Source organism: Dermacentor silvarum, chromosome 3 (assembly GCF_013339745.2).
Source record: "Dermacentor silvarum isolate Dsil-2018 chromosome 3, BIME_Dsil_1.4, whole genome shotgun sequence".
In the NCBI taxonomy this organism is placed as follows: domain Eukaryota; kingdom Metazoa; phylum Arthropoda; class Arachnida; order Ixodida; family Ixodidae; genus Dermacentor; species Dermacentor silvarum.
In genome coordinates this window covers 4,582,021-4,599,970 of record NC_051156.1, presented here as the reverse complement: position 1 = coordinate 4,599,970, position 17,950 = coordinate 4,582,021, and the positions used below count along the sequence as shown (strand labels likewise).

Genomic DNA, 17,950 nt, shown 5'->3' with positions numbered 1-17,950 from the left:
TTCTCACCAAAAGTGGCCACTAGGGGAAAACGTGGCCCTGAATGTTTCCGAAAAGGTCCATTGACAAAGTACATAGATGCAGACTGTGTGAGTCCGCCCCAGTGAGTGGGCCGTGAGGTGTGCGAGTGACAATTCGTTTAGTGCTGTAGCACGAAAAGCTTCCATAATTTTTTATTCTTTTCCTCAGTTTATCCTCTAGACCAAGAACCAGAACGTTTCGTGTACTCATTCGGAGCTTAATGCTAACGAGAACAATGTGCCACATTGTAAGTTTTACGACTATGCACAGAGGGATATAGTGCTCGCAGTGTCCGTATTGTGCATACGTTAACTTAAAAATGAAAAAAAAAAAAAGACCAAACACGCATCTCGCATCCAATTCACGCGCAGGCACTTACGCCCAAACAACGCCACTGCAATTGATGGTAAAATTGAGTGCTTACCTCGGACACCTCAGAGAAAAAAGTTGTCAGTAGTCAGGTCTGGTCTTTGTCGCTTGCGGAACATTGAGCGGTGGCTGGAACCGTCCTTGCTCATAATGCCTCTTTGAGGCACTTATCGACATCATAGGTTTATGCAACACGCAAAAAAAAAAAAAAAAAAAAAAAAACGCTTAACCTTGCACTCGGCCGCGCAACGCTTGAAACAGCGAAGCTGGCCGAAGCTAGCCCAGCATTTTCCGGAAGTGCGCCTGAACTTTTCATCTCATTTCTCATGATGATGATAATTTCTTTTCGCGCGTCTCGGACTTACGGCCGTCACTGCACGTTGCATAGCGCAGCTTGCAACACCGACACCGCGCTGCAATGCCGACAACGCGTTCCATCAGAACCGCTCCGTGAATGCGTCTCTCTCTCTCTCGTTCTCATAGCGCGTTCTCATAGTAGTGTTAGGGGGTGTGTATAAATAATCACTGGTTCTACCAGAGGTGGCTCACGTTCTTGATTTATAGCGAAACGTGCCTCTTTCCCAACCTTTTAAATTAAAAATTAAAGTCTAAGGTCTTACGTGCCGAAAATGCCATCTGTTTATGAGGGGAGGGGGGGGGGGAGCTGGCGAATTAATTTCGACCACTTGGGGTTCTTCAACGTGCACCCAATGCATGGTACAGGAGCGTTCTTGCATTGTCGGCCCCATCGAAATGCGGCCGCCGCAGCCAAGAATTGAACCCGCGAGCTCGTGCTTAAGGCTGATTCACACTACGCCGATACGAGAACGATTTTGATCTGCCGACTGATGATGCAGTGGCGCACCGACGAGTTAAACCCCCCCACTCAACGCGTCCAGCCCCACCAGTCCAACATGTATACCTTCAGTGCTCTGTTCACATTGTCACTACAATTCAGGAGGTGGCTTGCGCGCGAACTTGCATGATTAACAAAAACGCTCTATCACTGTCTTGTATTTATTCATTCACTCAAATTACTTTGAGTAAAACGCTGAAGAAATAAACATCATCATCATCCTTGGTGTCATTGTTTTCATAATTATTACGCAATTTATTTTCTGTTGGATTCCTCTGGCAAAAGCAAGGAAATTGCGTAATATGCAATGTCAACCCCCCTGGCAGAGATCCTGGGTGCGCTACTGTGATGACGCGAGCAGTTTACAGGACGGAAAACGCCGTGGCCAACGGTTTAAATGAAGGAAAACACTGTCGCCAGTAGTCGGCAGACCAAAATCGGTGCCGTGTCGGCCTATATAGTGTCAATCAGCAGCGCGATGCCAAAGCCGTCACGGCGCTGTGTGTGTCCAATCGTCCGTTCGCGCTGTTAAACGTTCACCGAGAAATAGCTGGTGATTTAACTGTGCGTGCCCCTAAAAGGATGCATAATTGCAGCAGCAAAGTTGTTGAAGGCGAATTGTGAAGTATTTAAATGCACTTTACCGAATTGCAGAAAATAGTACTTTCAGCAAGATTTCATCATCGTCATCATCATATCTACGCCCACTGCAGCACGAAGGCGTCCCCGATTATTGAACTCCACATGCTAGTTTCGATTTGAGGACTTCAATCTTTAGTACAGCCACCTTATTTTGCATACATTTTTATCGCATTTCTCCCACCCCGTTTGAAAGACTGATCTTTTCGATTCAGTGACGTCGACTCAGCCTCGAAGACCAGAAAGGTTGCGAGTGTGCGACGTCCTTGGGCAGACAAGCTTCCACATGGCGTGGAAGGATCTGCCGGGCAAGCTGACGGCGCCCTTGCAACGCGGTCGCCGTATTCGGCGTCGCGCCGCGCACGACGGGGCCTGCCGAAGCGCGACCATCTTCGTCGCGGGCCTCTGCGTGGGCCTGGCGCTCACCTGCTGGCTACCACGGGCGAGGCTCCTGGACGGCGCTTCCGGACAGCGTCCGGCGGGGCTGCGCCCACAGCGGGCCGCACCGTCCTTTGGTATTCCACGCACCCCGATCCTCTACGACCTGAACAGCTCCGACCGTTGCGGGGGTACGTGCGGCGATCACGGCAGTATCGTGGTCGAGTACTGTACTCGAGGTTGGCGCCACCCGCGTGTGCCCGGTGTTTCGTAAAAGGTCTTCGAAATTACTCGCAAATCCTAATCGATCGTAATGTGAGACCCGAGGACTGTCGTCGAAACACTTCCTAAACGCTTCAATATTTGCAGAAAACACGCTGTTAGTGCGGAATGAGTCGAGGCTAACTTCACTCACAAAACCGAAACTGATATTTTAAGTAACATCGCAAAAAACACACGGGCAAGAACGAAGAAGGAAAGGGACTGTGCTGTTACTTGAGATGAAAGCTACACACCAACTCTGCCAAATGCCAGTTCTGCAAAACTGAGATGTCCAAGAGCACAACGTCCACGCTCTAGTATAGAGCGTGCGACGTCAGTGTTTTTGCCTCACCGTCGGGAGAATATGAGCAAGCAGCTTCGTGAAGTCGCAATCTTCCTAGCTGAGGCGCGTTAGTCGACGCGATCCTCCGACGATAGGCGCAAAGCTGTAGGTGAATGAAGAGTTTTCGTGGATGAAGGACGGAAGCTGAAAGAGTACTTTTGGGAGGGCGAGTGGAGAGAAGGAAAGTTAGGTCGGAGCAAGGCGCTAAACAGTCAGCTTGCAAGGCAACCTCCTCTGACGCTGTTCTTTCGATGTTTTCGCTTGCATAATCCTGAGAAATGAGTATATCGCGCGTTTAATGCTGGGGACATCACGCCATGTGCGGCTTGGTTCTTCTTATACGTTTGGATACCGCTGACCGCAGCAGTTGCCGTCGCCACTTTGCTGCGGCCTGGGCCGCTCGATTCCCACTCGCCGCATTTGGTGCCTTTAGTTCTCGTCCTGGATACGTGGCATCATTGTTGCCGTTGCTACGGTAACACTGGCTCGGATAGAGCGTCCGCTCGATTAACCATACGACTTCAGATTGGCGCGGCAGACGGCGAAACTAGCGCCGCCATGCGGGGCGGCTAGAAACGACCGCTTGTCATCACAAGCTTAGGCACTTGTCCCATGAGTCCTGCTTTTTATTTTAAATGCAAGATATTTCTTGGCGAACATATGCCACTTTGACAGTATCTATCTATCTATCTATCTATCTATCTATCTATCTATCTATCTATCTATCTATCTATCTATCTATCTATCTATCTATCTATCTATCTATCTATCTATCTATCTATCTATCTATCTATCTATCTATCTATCTATCTATCTATCTATCTATCTATCTATCTATCTATCTATCTATCTATCTATCTATCTATCTATCTATCTATCTATCTATCTATCTATCTATCTATCTATCTATCTATCTATCTATCTATCTATCTATCTATCTATCTATCTAGCCGCCTACGTCTTGGTGCTCCAATGGTTGTAGGTAACTTGGTAGGTACCAAAATTGGTATAGTATGACAAGAGTACGACGAATATAAATGATAGGTCATGACATGAATATCATGACATGTGTCATGAAACAGCCGCCTGTGTCTTGGTGCTCTCACGGTCGTTTCGTTAACTTGGTAGGCTCCCCGCGCACTGCTTCGCATAACATCGATTCCCACAGGGCGTGGGATCTGCCGGCTTTTTATGAATATATATGCTTCAAAACTGTCACGCGACACTCCCTTATAGTTTTCTTCTTGCATCTGTGGAAGAAGGACAAAGAGGCAGCGACTTCGTGCCTGGATGTTACATATGCATACGAAACTATAACGGTAAAATATAATCCCACTTACCCGCCGTGGTTGATTAGTGGCTATGGTGTTGGACTGCTAAGCACGAGGTCGCGGGATCGAATCCCGGCCACGGCGGCCGCATTTAGATGGGGGCGAAATGCGAAAACAGCCGTGTACGTAGATTTAGGTGCACGTTAAAGAACCCCAGGTGGTCCAAATTTCCGGAGTCCCCCACTACGGCGTGGCTTCAGATCGGGGTTTTGCCACGTAAAACCCCATAATTTGTTTAATAATCCCACTTGCGCTACCCGCATGGGTCACATTTTAGTCGTGGTATATACAGGATTCGTGGATGTCACAGGTCGTTTTTAGGCGGGAATATGAAATATAAAGTGTCGATAATCACACCCACAGAGGCGCGGTAACTTCTCAACGACATCCTCGTTATAGGGCTGAGCGCCGGGCCTTAAAAGGAAGCTCTAGCTCGGGTGCTCCTATTTAAATACATGTAAAAGGAGAATTCGTTTTTCTCGGCAACCACTGCACCAAATGTGACGAGGTTTGTTGCATTTAAAAGAAAAACTTAAAATCTGGTGACTGTTCGTTTCGAGGTTTTAATCTAGTTCGTCAATTTTTTATCAAAAATTGCCATTTTCTGAAAACGAAACTATAAAGTTTAAAACTCTGTAACTCAACAATTAAAAATTACATCACGATTCTGTGCATTGCATAAATAGTGCATCTAAAGCGGACAAAATTGAGATATTACAGATGAATCGCAAAAATGTTTGCAATATGGAAATACAGCTTTTGCAGAACCCTTATTCACAACGTAACAAATTCACATAAGCTATAAATTGACATATCGAATTTGTCCGCTTTGAATGATCTAATGGGTGCCGTTTACAGAACCGCAATAGCTGGTATTGATGCAGAGCTATTAATTTCTAAACTTCGTTCTCCTATTTTTTTCGAACTTTCGAATTTTTGAAAGTTCTTAAAAAAATTCAGGCCCTAAATCGAAATTCCGCTTTCATTAGTCACTAGAATTTAACTTTCTCTCTCAAATGCAACACATTTCATGAAAATCGGTCCAGGGGTTATCTCAGAAAAGCGTTTCTCCGTTTTATATGTATTTGAATAGACCGCCTCAGAGTTGGGCCCGAGCTAAAGCTTCCTCTTAAAAGCCAAATGCAGCAAAATTTTTGACCACGTAAAAAGCGTAGCTTAAGATAGGGTAGATATCGAGGAGCCTTCGTGAAAAAATTGACGTTTGAAATACGAGCGAAAGCGTCGAAAAGCTCCCTAAAACAGTCATTTTTGATACCGAAACTAAAAAGAACGTCACAGTTTGACCCGAAAGGCGAAGCATCAATTGCCATAGCAAATTAGGAGAGAGCTATACGGAGTAAGGATAGTAGTTTTATCAGCTGTATAAACTTGGACATGCAGCAGCACCAGCAACGCGCAGAACTGTGGTCGACGCCGTCGGCATTTTGCCCGCGTTCGCACCGAACGCGCGCGGCGTTGGTGACTGTTGCCGGTGCCTCTGGGGGCTGCTTGGAGGTTTTCGACGACGCGGGGAGCATTCTGTAAGAGTCCACCCAATGGACTGTCCACTTCGGCTGTCGCCATTGGCTGCCGCTTCACGAGCGCGAAGGTGCCAGCCAGTCTCCTTCGCCAGGCACCTTCGCGCTCGTGCAGCGGCAGCCAATGGCGAGAGCCGAAGTGGACAGTCCACTAGGTGGACTCTTTCAGAATACCCCCCCCCCCCCCCCCCCTGAACGGAACACTCGTCGAGCAGCGTCGGAAGTCTTTACTACCAACTCCTTGTTTACTACCTTCTCGCCTCGCAACGTTTTTACATAAATACGCATTTGGTGCCGCAGCTAAACGTCGCCTCCCCTCCCTCCCTTCCTCCCGTCCCCCACGGCTTTCTGCGCGACTGGAAGAAGTCGCGTTTGCTCTCCGCCGTGCATTCGCTCCCCGTGAAAGCGCGCGTCCATCGCGCCCTTTCACTCGTACATACAGCATAGGGTGCGCGGCGACGCTTTCATCGCCGTTGGACTCTATGCGGAACCTCACGGCGACGACGCCGATGGCAGAAATACGCTTGGAGTGTCCGTATAATTGCTATCGCAATAAAAAACACGCCGCCATTCGCCGGAAGCGACGCATGACCTAGAACGCGCGGCTTCTTGGAATGACCTCCGAGGAATCTCGGAGGCGGCGTCTGGGACCTAATGTGATAGCGACAATCGCAAGGTGCACGCGTCGTTGGCTTATGTGCTGTTTAGAGGCATACAACAACAAAGCTATACGATTACCAGCCATGTGGCTTTGCCAAGATTGTTTCAGTGGTGTACACTGCTCATTTATGACACATTTAACTGAAGTAAAATATCGTTGCTATTGGCCTTTAAGGTAGCTGCATAGAGCAGGAAAGACGCAACGCCGGCCTCTGTTGTGCGAGGAAGCGTCGCCTTTTCACCGTAGTTGGAGGCTCCTGATTAATTTACCATCTGGAGGTTTTTCAACTTGCCTCCATAGAAATGCGGCCGCCGGTGCCAGAATCAAACCCGCGAATGAGGGCCCAGAAGGGCATCGTCATAGCCACTGAGATATGCGAGGTGTTTGACACCATGCACCACCCTCAGGTAATCGTATCTTATCACTCGCCTCTGGAACCTACAATTGGTGTAGTTCTGTCTGCTAAGCTTCCTTTTCAGCGAAGTTGAACTTGTTTGTGAGTTCTAAAAGACGAGCACGAATTAAGACAAAAACTAGGAAGACGGCGTGGCCTCTTTGTCTTTCGCGCTGTTTTTTTTTTCGCATTCATAAGCTTCCTTCCTTCGTGCGCTAGTTTCCGTGTGTGGTCGCCCGCTTGGTCTTTCCGCATGGCAAATGTTTGGGAATTACGCACTTGCTCAGCAGTATAGTGAACACGGGCGAGCCTGCGCGTGCTGATTGATGCGAACCACGCAGCGTCGTCGTGCCACTGGGTGTCGCACGATCTCTTGCGTCGGCGTGTGCGTCTGCTGTGCTGGGTGCTGACGAATCCGAACAACACGGTCACCAGGGCGCGCCACGTGGCTGCCACCTGGGGTCGCCGCTGCGACCGCCTGCTGTTCATGACCACCACCCGCAGCCTCGAGGAGGAGCTGCGGCCGTCGGTGGTGCTCAACTTGAGCGTCGCTGAGCGGCGCAACGCCCTCTGGGCCAAGACCAAGGCGTCGCTGATCGAGTTGTACAGCGGGCACCTCAGCGACTACGACTGGTTCTACAAGGCGGACGACGACACATACGCAATCGTAGAGAACCTCAGGCAAGCACACGTCACCTGCGAACCGCGAAACCGCGTCTAACCGCGAAATAGAGCGCGCCCGCCTTGCTCACGCGCTTGCTCACGCCAGCGTTTTGACAGTGGTTGTCTGTGGTCATCGAGTGCGATGTATTCATGTTTGCTTGAGCGCGCTGGCACCATGCTTGTTAATTCAGTTAGTCAGCGAATGTGTCCAAGTTGATGCAGCCGATAAAACTACTATCCTTACTCCGTATAGCTCTCTACTAATTTGCTATCGCAATTGATGCTTCGCCTTTCGGGCGAAACTGCGACTTTTTATTTCTACATACTGCAGCCCGCTGAGGCTGGTGCAGGAGCGTGGAAAACATCATGTATGCTGTAAGAGCTACGGGCATACGGGAAGGTACAGCAAACTCAGTGCACCTATCTAGGCGGGTACAGCGTGATGAGTTAATTGGGGTGTGCAAAGACTAAAATTTCCATGCGGCGACGTGTTGACTGAGGGGTTACAGGTTGCAGGCAAGAAAGGTTAGCGGAAGGTGAGAAGTTCCTGTCATATCTACGACACGTACAATTATATCTACCTACAACTTTCTTCCGTATAGGCTCAATCTTGTTAATATAGTTTTTTTTCTGACAAGGGTCCCAAACTGGAGACGCATATTCAAGGATTGGGCAGCTTACAGTGTTGTATGTTAGTAGTGTAGTTTCTTGTGGAGCCACACGCAGAGTGGGGTGGGGGCAGCCAAGTTTATTTAGTGGTTTATTGCATGCTGCTTAGATGTGCTTGCTACGAGGCAAATAATGAGTTAAGGGAAACGTTAGGTTATTATATTTAAATTTATTCAATGGTAAGAAATTTTTGAAGCAATACGTGAAAAGAGTAGGATTTAAATGCGAAAAAAGGACATGAACATCGCTTACATTGCACGTGAGTGCGAGATAGGCTAGTTGGTTGAGCAACATTCTGATTAAAACAGCGTAGCAACAGGACCAATGAAAGGCGAACCAACACAGGCTTGTTGCATTATCATGTTTTCTCGGAAGATCACAATGCGTTCGAAGCTAACCAAAGACTCAATACATATTATTGTGATGACCTTCCTGTCAGATAAAATTTCGCAGTTCAGCGAAAAGGTGAAACACTGAAAGCGATGGCAAAGTTTAGCGTTGCGTTGAAGGCGTCTCAAAAAGTCGGCGTGATGGTATGCACCCCAGCGGACTTGCAGGCGTCCCAACTCGATGGTGCGCGAAATGAGAATGAAGGAAAATAGTATTTCTTTTGCCAGTGCCCAAAGAAAGGATTGGATATATTTAATCTGACGTCTGCTGTTCGTTGCGTTCAGACCAGCGCATGCGCCACGCAGTGTGTTGTTGGCACACAGCCTCTAAGGAGGAACGATAATGCACTGCGCCCACGCCAGTGGCGGAAGCCTGCATGCTGCTCTGGCTGCGGCAGAGCCGATTGGGCTTGTTGAGCTTCTTGGTTTCGTCTCTTTTGCAGCCGAACGGCAATGCGCACCTCTGAAACCCTTCACGCGCGGGTCGCCCACACGTCGTGGATAGCAGGACTGCACGATGACGCCAACGTCGGCGGTGCAAGTCGACTCCAGCGTCGGTATAATGGCTATTGCAATAAAACGGCCCGAACACGTCACGTGAACTTACTTGTTGCAAATCCTATACCACCGTACCGGGCCACTAACAGACGTAGTCGGAAGAGCAGCGCGGATGCGACGGAATCTACTGGTACTAGCTTCGTTTTCTGCCTGACGCCGCTATAGAACAGGTCCGTCTCTCGCCACTTCGCTTCTTGGTGTTCAACAGTACGTTAAAATTTGTGACGTGGAACGAACGTTCCTTTTAGCTTTCTTTGGGAAGTAACCGCTATTTCTTTCAAGTGTATAACCGTTTTCGTGAGCCGATCCGGAAGATAGCATGGTCTTTACACAGCTGAAAACAGCACGGTGGTACGGCACCACCGTGCGGTAGTACCGGTGATACTGTACCACGTACGTGTGCCGCTACCGGTGGTACCGGGGGCAAGGGGAGCGTTCTAGCATTCTTCGCTCGTGACAGCTTCATGCATGCTCCGTTTGATGCATAGCGTGGAGGCTAGGAAGGCTTCTTGCAATAGCTGCTTTCGCACAAAGAAATACATCGCTGCGGTTTACCAAGAACTAGGTGATATCGTTTTTTTTTTGTTTAGACCCAGTAATAAATGAAAAGGTGCTATGCCTTTCACGTTTAGTTGATTTCCTCCCCGGCTTTTTCATTTGAAGCCCGTCATGGTGCCTCACACGTTGGCTCGCGCTAGCACAAGTGACCACGAAACTTGGTCTCGGAACGCGCGGACATTTTGGGGACCGAACTTATTGCGCAGCTTTCACAGCGTTGCGCGCTGAGTATGAAACGGAGGCGGTCGCTGACGCTGGACGGGGTTCCGAGCTGGTCCTTGAGTAACAGGCGCTCGAAGTATTGGTTGGCTACCGCGCATGGATAAGGCACGGTGGTAGGCGAGTGCCACACATAACACAACATAGTACCACGAATAACCAACTCCCAAACAATGCTAAGCGCACTCGTGGAAAGCAACCGGGGTAGCTTCTTCGTACTTTGGTCGTTTTCTCCGCTATCAATGAGCATGTTTACGCAAATCATCTAAAATAAGTGTAAATGGAGTCCTGAAAAAAAAAAAGACTAAGCTCGGTGCTGCGATGTTCATTCATTCATTTACCTAAAGGCCTAAAAGAAAAAAGGAAAATTAAGTCGCAGTTTCGCCCGAAATACGAAGCATCAATTGCGATATCAAATTAGTAGAGAGCTATACGGAGTAAGGATAGTAGTTTTATCGGCTGCATAAACTTGGACACATTCCCTTACTAACTGAATTAGCAAGCATGGTGTCACCGCGCACTAGCAAACATGAATAGATCGCACTCGATGACTGCAGACAGCCACTGTCAAAACGCTGGCGTAAGCAAGCGCGGTTGCAGCAGGGAGCGAACTTTCGTGCGGTCTATCGCTTCAGCGGAAACTGAGCGGCGAATGCACAGCGCATACAAGGCAAGATCCCTGTGGAGATCGCTTTCGAGATACAGTGCGCGCGCCAGCCCGCAGCCGCGCAAAGTACAAGTACGCAGTTGGTGGCAGAGTAGAAGCATAGAGTTTCTCACTATACTACCTAGAGGGAAAACTCGCGCTGCTGCGCTGTGGTATCCATGGGAATGCCGGTATATTGTGACTTCGGATTGGCATCGTTCTTGGAGAGCCAGAACGCCTTGAAGACGCGCCTGGCTAGCACCGTTCCGTCTGTCACAATGCTTCATTTCCTGATAAAACAGTACGTAAACAACTGATTTAGCTTTATTATTACACAAAAACATGTTTTGTTTAATTTTGAGGGCCTGCTATTGGATGCACAATTATATGAAACGTATAAAGTATCAGCTGGCCGCTTAAGTTGGAGGGCAGACGACAAGGTTATCGCTCGCTTTGGAACAAGTTGTCTTCTTTTCTAGCTTTTCTTCGCTTGATTCTGCATTGTAGGTGAGTAAACTTTATTGAGATGTAATATGGGTTAACGAAAGCCTTTTATGTAGGTTTTACTTCAAGAACGCATTATTTGTGTAGCCATATCCACGTTTTAGACGAAGCCTCGTTCAACACAAGCCAACACAAGCCTCGCCGACACATATCCCGTCATTCCCATGAGGGCACGGTGCCCTTTAAGGAACTCGCATAGACGGTGGCGCCAGTTTACCCTCTAGCTGTTATAGTGAGAAACTCTATGAGTAGAAGCCGCACTCCCTCCCTCCCGTGCTGCCTTCTCGCTTTCCTCCTTTCGCGTCGGAGATTGAGTCGCCAGTTCCCCTTGCGCCCGGTCGCAGTATACGCATTTGGGGCCGCAACTAAACGTCGCCTTCCCTCCCTCCCATCCCCCCACGGCCTTTCGCAGCTCTCCGCCGTGCGTTCGCTCTCCATAAAAGCGCGCGTCCCTCGCGCGCTTTGACTCGCGCATACAGCATGCGGCGACGATATTATCGCCCTTGTACTTTATACGGAACCTCACGGCGACGACAACGGCGATGCCGATGGCAAAAATCCGCTTGGAGTGTCCATATAATTGCTATCGCAATAAAAAGGGGTCTTGAACAACATTAAACATCTAGAAATAGCTACAACTTCTCAATAAGTCGTGATCGAAGTCGGATGCAATGTTTTCTGGGAGCTGATTCCAATGACTAGTGACAAGCAAGAGTGGTGAAAATATAAGTAGGTTAGTACGGCGCGAATATGCGCTGGACTTCGAACTTATGATCCAGGCGAGGTAGTACGCGGTGGCTGGTTTTATATTCATGGCAGGGAAGCAAAACTAGATGTGATACCAGCTCATGAAAAAAGGCCAGAAGACTAAGTAAGTGACGTTTGTCGAGAGGTGATAAGTTCAGAGATTCTTTTATTTCTGTTATGCTCAACGTTCGTGAGTAGTTACTGAGAATAAATCGGCCAGCTTTAGTTTGGAGTGATTAAAGCTTGTTTACAAGATACGGCGGGTGAAAGTTCCGGAATAGTGATGCATATTTCACCTTTGATCGCCCTAGTATTTTATACGCCAAGAGTTTAGTAGATGCATTAGCTTGATGCAAACTTGCGGCTGATAAAAACCAAGTGATTTAGCTGTTTTCTTGTCATGGTATCATTGTTATGATTCCAGGTTAACTTTGACGTGAAGTAGACTCAAGTATTTTTTCTTCTTGAATAGGTATATTATGAGCAAACCTGTTTAAGCCAGCTTTAATTTGTGGTTCGTATCAAGAAACTGCCGCGCCGCAGCCATGGCAACCAGGAGGTCGGAGGAGGGTGGCGCGACGCATGCGCACGTGGTCTCCTCTTCGCCAGCTCCCTCGCTTCCCGACCCCCGCCTCTCTTCTCTCCGCGGCGCGCTGAGCCAGGAGAAAAAAAAGTGGTGGCAGTTTCACCTGAAAGGCGAAGCATCAATTGCGATAGCAAACTTGTAGAGAGCTATACGGAGTAATGATATTAGCTTTATCAGCTGTATAAACTTGGACATGCAGCAGCATCGGCAACACGCAGAACTGTTGTCGACGCCATCGGCGTTTTGCCCGCGTTCGCTCAAAATGCGTGCGGCGTTGGTGACTGTTGCCGGAGCCTGTGATATAAATAGGCACTTGGTGCCACAGCTAAACGTCGCCTCCCTTCCCTCCCCCTCCCCCACGGCTTCTCGCGCGTCGGAAGAAGGTGCGTTTGCTCTACATATATGGTGATTGTAAATGAGAAAAGAGACGCCTACTTCTGCAGCCCTTAAGCGAGCACGGCGCGGAACGCGCGTTTGTTCTCCGCCGTGCGTTCACTCCCCGTGAAAGACGCGCCCCTCGCGTCCTTTCACTCGCACATACAGCGTTCGGCGCGCGGCGACGATTTCTTCTCCAAATGACGTCATACGGAACCTCACGGCGACGGCGACGGCGACGGCGACGGCTACGGCGACGGCTACGGCGACGGCGACGCCGACGGCAGAAATCTGCTTTTGAGTGTCCATATAATTGCTATCGCAATAAAAAAAAAAGCGAAAGCTTGCACTAGGCCGCGCAAAGCTCGACACAGCGAAGCTGACCGATTGATGTCGAGCGCCTAGCCTCCAACGCGTTCGGCGTCGGCAAGCAACAACGTTCTTGGCACTGTGCCAACCTTGGTTAGCCTGCCTGCGTTTGTGGCATGCCAGGAACGCTGTCGCTCGTAGGCGCCGATGCGTCCGGCGCTAGTCACGCGAAATGTCGCGAAAGGGAAGGTACCTCCGAAAATGATCGCTCGAGAATACCTCCCTACATGCGTAGTTAGGTTAAACCAGGTTAAGACCTAGCAGCAAACAAGTTAATACCCAGCAGTAGCAGCCAGTAAGACTTGAGGATCGACAGTTTCGCTGTGCCTAAGCTTTGCACGACCGAGTGTAAACATGCCCGTTTTTTTATCAAGAAAATGAAGACGTGCCTCTGAGATTACAATTTTAGTATAAGTGATGGCGTTACTTTTGATATATTTATTTCAATCTGCCAATCGATACACCATGTTGTAAGTGATTAAAGTCTGTTTGCTACTAGTAAAAACTTGAGGATTATTAATTTGTCTATAAATAACGTAGTCATGCGCGAATACTCCAATAGTCAAAGACTCGTTACTGGGGATGCAATTGACGTATATGTATAAAAAATGTGTCGCTTCAACGAGAGCGCACGAAGCCTCCCGAAAAAGAAGCGCTGTTTAGGAATTGCGAAATTCGTCGTCGCAGGTTCTTCCTGTTGGACAAGGACCCGTCGCAGCCGCTCTACTTCGGCTATCCGTTCCGAGTGCTCGTGCCCGCGGGCTACATGAGCGGCGGCGCGGGCTACGTGCTGAGCCGCGAGGCCCTGCGGCGCTTCGTCGAGCTGGGCATGATGCAGGGCCAGTGCCGACCCGACGGGGCGGGCAGCGAGGACGCCGAGCTGGGCCGCTGCCTGACGCGCAGCGGTGTCCCGGTCGGCGAAACGCGCGACGCCCTGGGTCGAAACCGGTTCTTCCCACTGCGCATCGAGCACTACTTCTGGCCCGATTTGATGCCGCTGCACTGGTGGATTTGGCGCTACGCCAAGTACCCCATACGACCGGTGCGTGTCCGCAGACGAGCTTGTAGTGGCCGCGTGAAACGAACAAAATAGGCGCAATGTACGGAGCGAACACTGTCGGTTACCGCAGTTTGGTCGCATAAAAACGTTGGTCGAGTACTAAATTAAGTGACGGAGTCCGTTCAAGCTGTCCTAAACAACCTTAATGCACCTTACCGGCCAGGGGAGCGTTGCATGTAGGATCCAGGCCTACTCATACCAATGTCACCGACGCTAGCGAAGACACGCTATTTTACCCGGTTCAATGCCCAAATTTGGAAATACTCTTGCTGCCCCGTTCTGACGAGGCGCCGGCCTCGCGATGAGCGTTCCGAAGCGCGAACCTGAATCGCGCCCCTCCAATTCTCCTTGTTCAGATCGCTAGGCTTCTGTCGCTTCTGTCGACTGTGGAAGGCTTCACCCCTAAGCTGCTTTGAGCTGGGCAAGTGGCGCCATTAACGACGAGCGGCGGCGAAGAGCGTTCGTTCAAACATGGCCATGGTTCAACATGGTTCAAGTTGCGCAGTCGGTCACGACGGATGGCTTTTCGCGCATTTTCTTCCGTGTTTCGCACATTGCTTGTGTGTTTCTGCGCAGCCTGTTTTTGCACTCTCTGAATTTAACTCCGGGGTTTTACGTGCCAAAATCACGATCTGATTATGAGGCATGCCGTAGTGAGGAACTCCGGATTAATTTGGCCACCAGGGCATCTTTAATGCACGGGACACGGGCGTTTTTGCATTTCGCCCCGATTGAAATGCGGCCGCCGCGGCAGGAGTCTGGTCCCGCAACCTCGTGGTTAGCAGCGCAACACCGCAGTCGCTAAGCCACCGCAGCGGGTTCTTTGCAGCTTCCGACGTTCATGATAAAACATGCGACACGACAAAGGCAAATAAGTCCAACTTGCAGCACAAAACATAAATTGCCTTGTTTTACAGACAACCTCAGACAGTACAAGAAGAACGCACATCACAGTTCTATACCTGCTTTGCAAATACGCAAAATTTAACAATATGCACTGGTATTTGATAGCGCAGCACTCATGACCTTGAACAAAACAAATGAAACATTAACTAGTAATGTAAAAAAAAAACAAATTGAAACTTCACAAATTAAATAAATAGATATACTAGTTTTCGAACTTTCTCGCATCTCGAATACGGGTAAAATATGAAGCAGACGGTTGCTGATATTTGTCACAGCACGCAGAAAACTCATAAGGGAAGCATGAAAGGAACACTTTAAGAAGCATCGGCTATGAGATCCACTAAAGTATAACGAAATGCTGTTGATTACTCAACGCGACATAGTGCAAGCACATGTGAGAACTTCTAACTGCCGCACAAGCACGTGTTTCAGAAAAACGAGCCAATGACTTTTCTTAATCAAGCCACAGTGGCCCATCATATGCGCTTTGAATTATTCATAGCGTCACCGAGAATTAGAGAAAAATTACAGTTTGTCAACAGATGTAGTATGCATCTCTCGTAAAGTAGGTGTTTTTCTGGTACTTGGAACTCGAGAAAACTACGTGATACGGTACAGAAAAGGTTTCTCGAAAAGGAATTCAACAGTTGTCCTCTCCATCAGCATCGTTGCCAGAATTTACTTGTGCATTCACTCATCCTTGACAGTTTCTTGCAAGAAGATTCCAAATCCAAAGGAATCTTATCCATTTCTAATGTCTTCGCAATGACAACAGCACACTTGCCGCAGCCCAGTGGTCACAGGCAGACGGGCGCGGCGAGAACCGCGCCGAAATTATTCTTTATGTAGCACAGTCGTATATGGGTTGGGGTCATCTGGGCGGTTCCCACGATGTACTATTAGCTCCTCCACTCACGTGATCGAATTATTACGATGCCAAGAGCTGAGCCAGATACTCTATGTCGGACGAACGCGCTGCACTGCGCACAAATATTTTAAAATGGGACGAAACGCACACCGCACATCGAAGACATCGCTCAGGGAACAGCGGCGCCGTCCGGTGCGAGGCCATCTTGTCTTCCTTCGTCGCGCGCGTTGAGAGCCGTGAAAAAGCGCCAACATAATTGTGTGCGCGCGAAACCACGTAGACGTGTTGTTATCGCGTACTTCATGCCCGTGCGCACTGTTCTGTTATCACTGATCCTACAGCCCGTGCTGGCGTTAAAAGAGCGCTTGCGCGGACCCATCGCGCTCAGTATGTAACCTGCTTGTTGCGTGCCAAGTTGCGGGAATAAACGTTCCTTCTTTGTTACGTCTACGCCGCCCAGTTCCTGGATGCCACACATGACAATAATTATGCCGCCGGGCAACCCCACGCTATCCTAAACAGCTTTTCTTCCTGTCACCGGCAGCACGGCGATTATCACTGTTTGCCGCAAATAAATTAAAACTCACTGATTTGTTTTACGAGGTTTAACGCACCATAGCAACACTGAGGACACGAGAGGCACCGCAGCGGAGTGCTCCGGATCAACTCGCGCGTGCGAGGTTGAGCCGCGATCGTCGGCTGATCCTCGCAAGCTTTCACTCGCACATACGAGTACAGCGTACGGCGCGCGGGGACGATGTTCCTGTGTTTGGACTTTATGCTGAACATCGCGGCGACGGCAGAATTGCGCTTCGAGTGTCCATATAATTGTAATTCCAGAAGCTTCCTTCAGCCTGCTCTGTTTGCTTAGTTCTCCTCTCTGTCGTTATTATGGTGCTACGAGTACGTTCGCTTGTTTGGGCTGTTTTAAAGCGAATAGCTTCCTTTGGCTCTTTCGGCTGTTTTTGTGCACCCTTGACAAAACGGAAATACGCTCGGTGGTCGGACTTGGATGAGGGATGACGGAAGGATATCGTGCTCTCGGACAATCGAGTTGCGAAGAGGGGCGGGGGGAGAAGTGGGAGAAGGGGAGATCCTCGCGTGTGAACTGTCGCGCAACCGAGGGGCGGTAAAAGGGGGGAGGGGCGCACTGTACCTTCGTTAGCTCGCTCGCCCCGGAAAGGCGAGTGTGAAGGAGCGCGCTCTCGGGCAGAGCAGTTACGGGGAGGAGCCGGAGGACATCTTGCCGGCCGCCAGTGGGGGTGGCCAGCCTGTCCTGGATGATGCGGCGGGCGAGTGTCTGTGGCGGATTCTCTGACGCAGGTGAGCATTCTGTCGGACGCGGAAGGCGTTGACGCCGACGTACTAGGAAGAACAAGAGATGGACGCAGCCGCTCCACTGATGTCTGCTTCGTGGTCCGTCGCACTTCTAAGTGTGTCGCAATGCGTTCGGATCAGTGGTCCGCTCTCTACGGCTGCCGCGAAGGAACTCCGGGAAGGCGATGGAAAGCGCTGATAGCAATCGAGTAGGGGGGATGGGAGGCAAGGAAGGGGTGGGGGACTGTCGCCTCACCCTCGCATTCATTCGTTCTGATTATTCGTTTACATTGACAATCATCGTAGATAGTTCTTGCATATTCTTTTCCCAGTCATCATAACTAGTCAGATTGAGGTATTAAAAATGTAGTTATCATAGTGCAGATGGCCGGTCACGTAAAGACGGGCCGCAATTACCTTTTGCACAATTTGTCTAATCAGTTTTCCTAATAACGAACATCGAAGTGCTGGAATTGTTCCCATTGAAACGTGCACGAATACTTGCAGGGCTGGAACTGCTGCAGCGACACGGCTGTGGCCTTCCACTACACGATGCCCGAGCGGATGTACGTGTTCGAGTACTTCGTGTACCACGTCCGGCTGTTGGGCGGCATCGACCAGAGGGTCTACCCGAGGCGTCCGCCGCTTCCCGAGCTGATTCCGTGATCAGTTCACCGCCTATATCTGCGTCATGGAGGCTTCGACTGTTTATGAGCAGGATTATACC

The 17,950-nt window shown here is 49.5% G+C and overlaps 1 protein-coding gene across 1 annotated transcript; it reads left to right on the top strand.

Moving 5' to 3' along the window:
- Positions 1-2,131: 2,131 nt before the first annotated feature.
- LOC119443699 (glycoprotein-N-acetylgalactosamine 3-beta-galactosyltransferase 1) lies at positions 2,132-17,950 on the top strand. Its single transcript, XM_037708415.2, has 4 exons — positions 2,132-2,452; positions 7,131-7,470; positions 13,760-14,114; positions 17,731-17,950. The coding sequence occupies exons 1-4, from the start codon at positions 2,170-2,172 to the stop codon at positions 17,887-17,889; spliced, it is 1,137 nt and encodes a 378-aa protein (XP_037564343.1). The 5' UTR covers positions 2,132-2,169; the 3' UTR covers positions 17,890-17,950.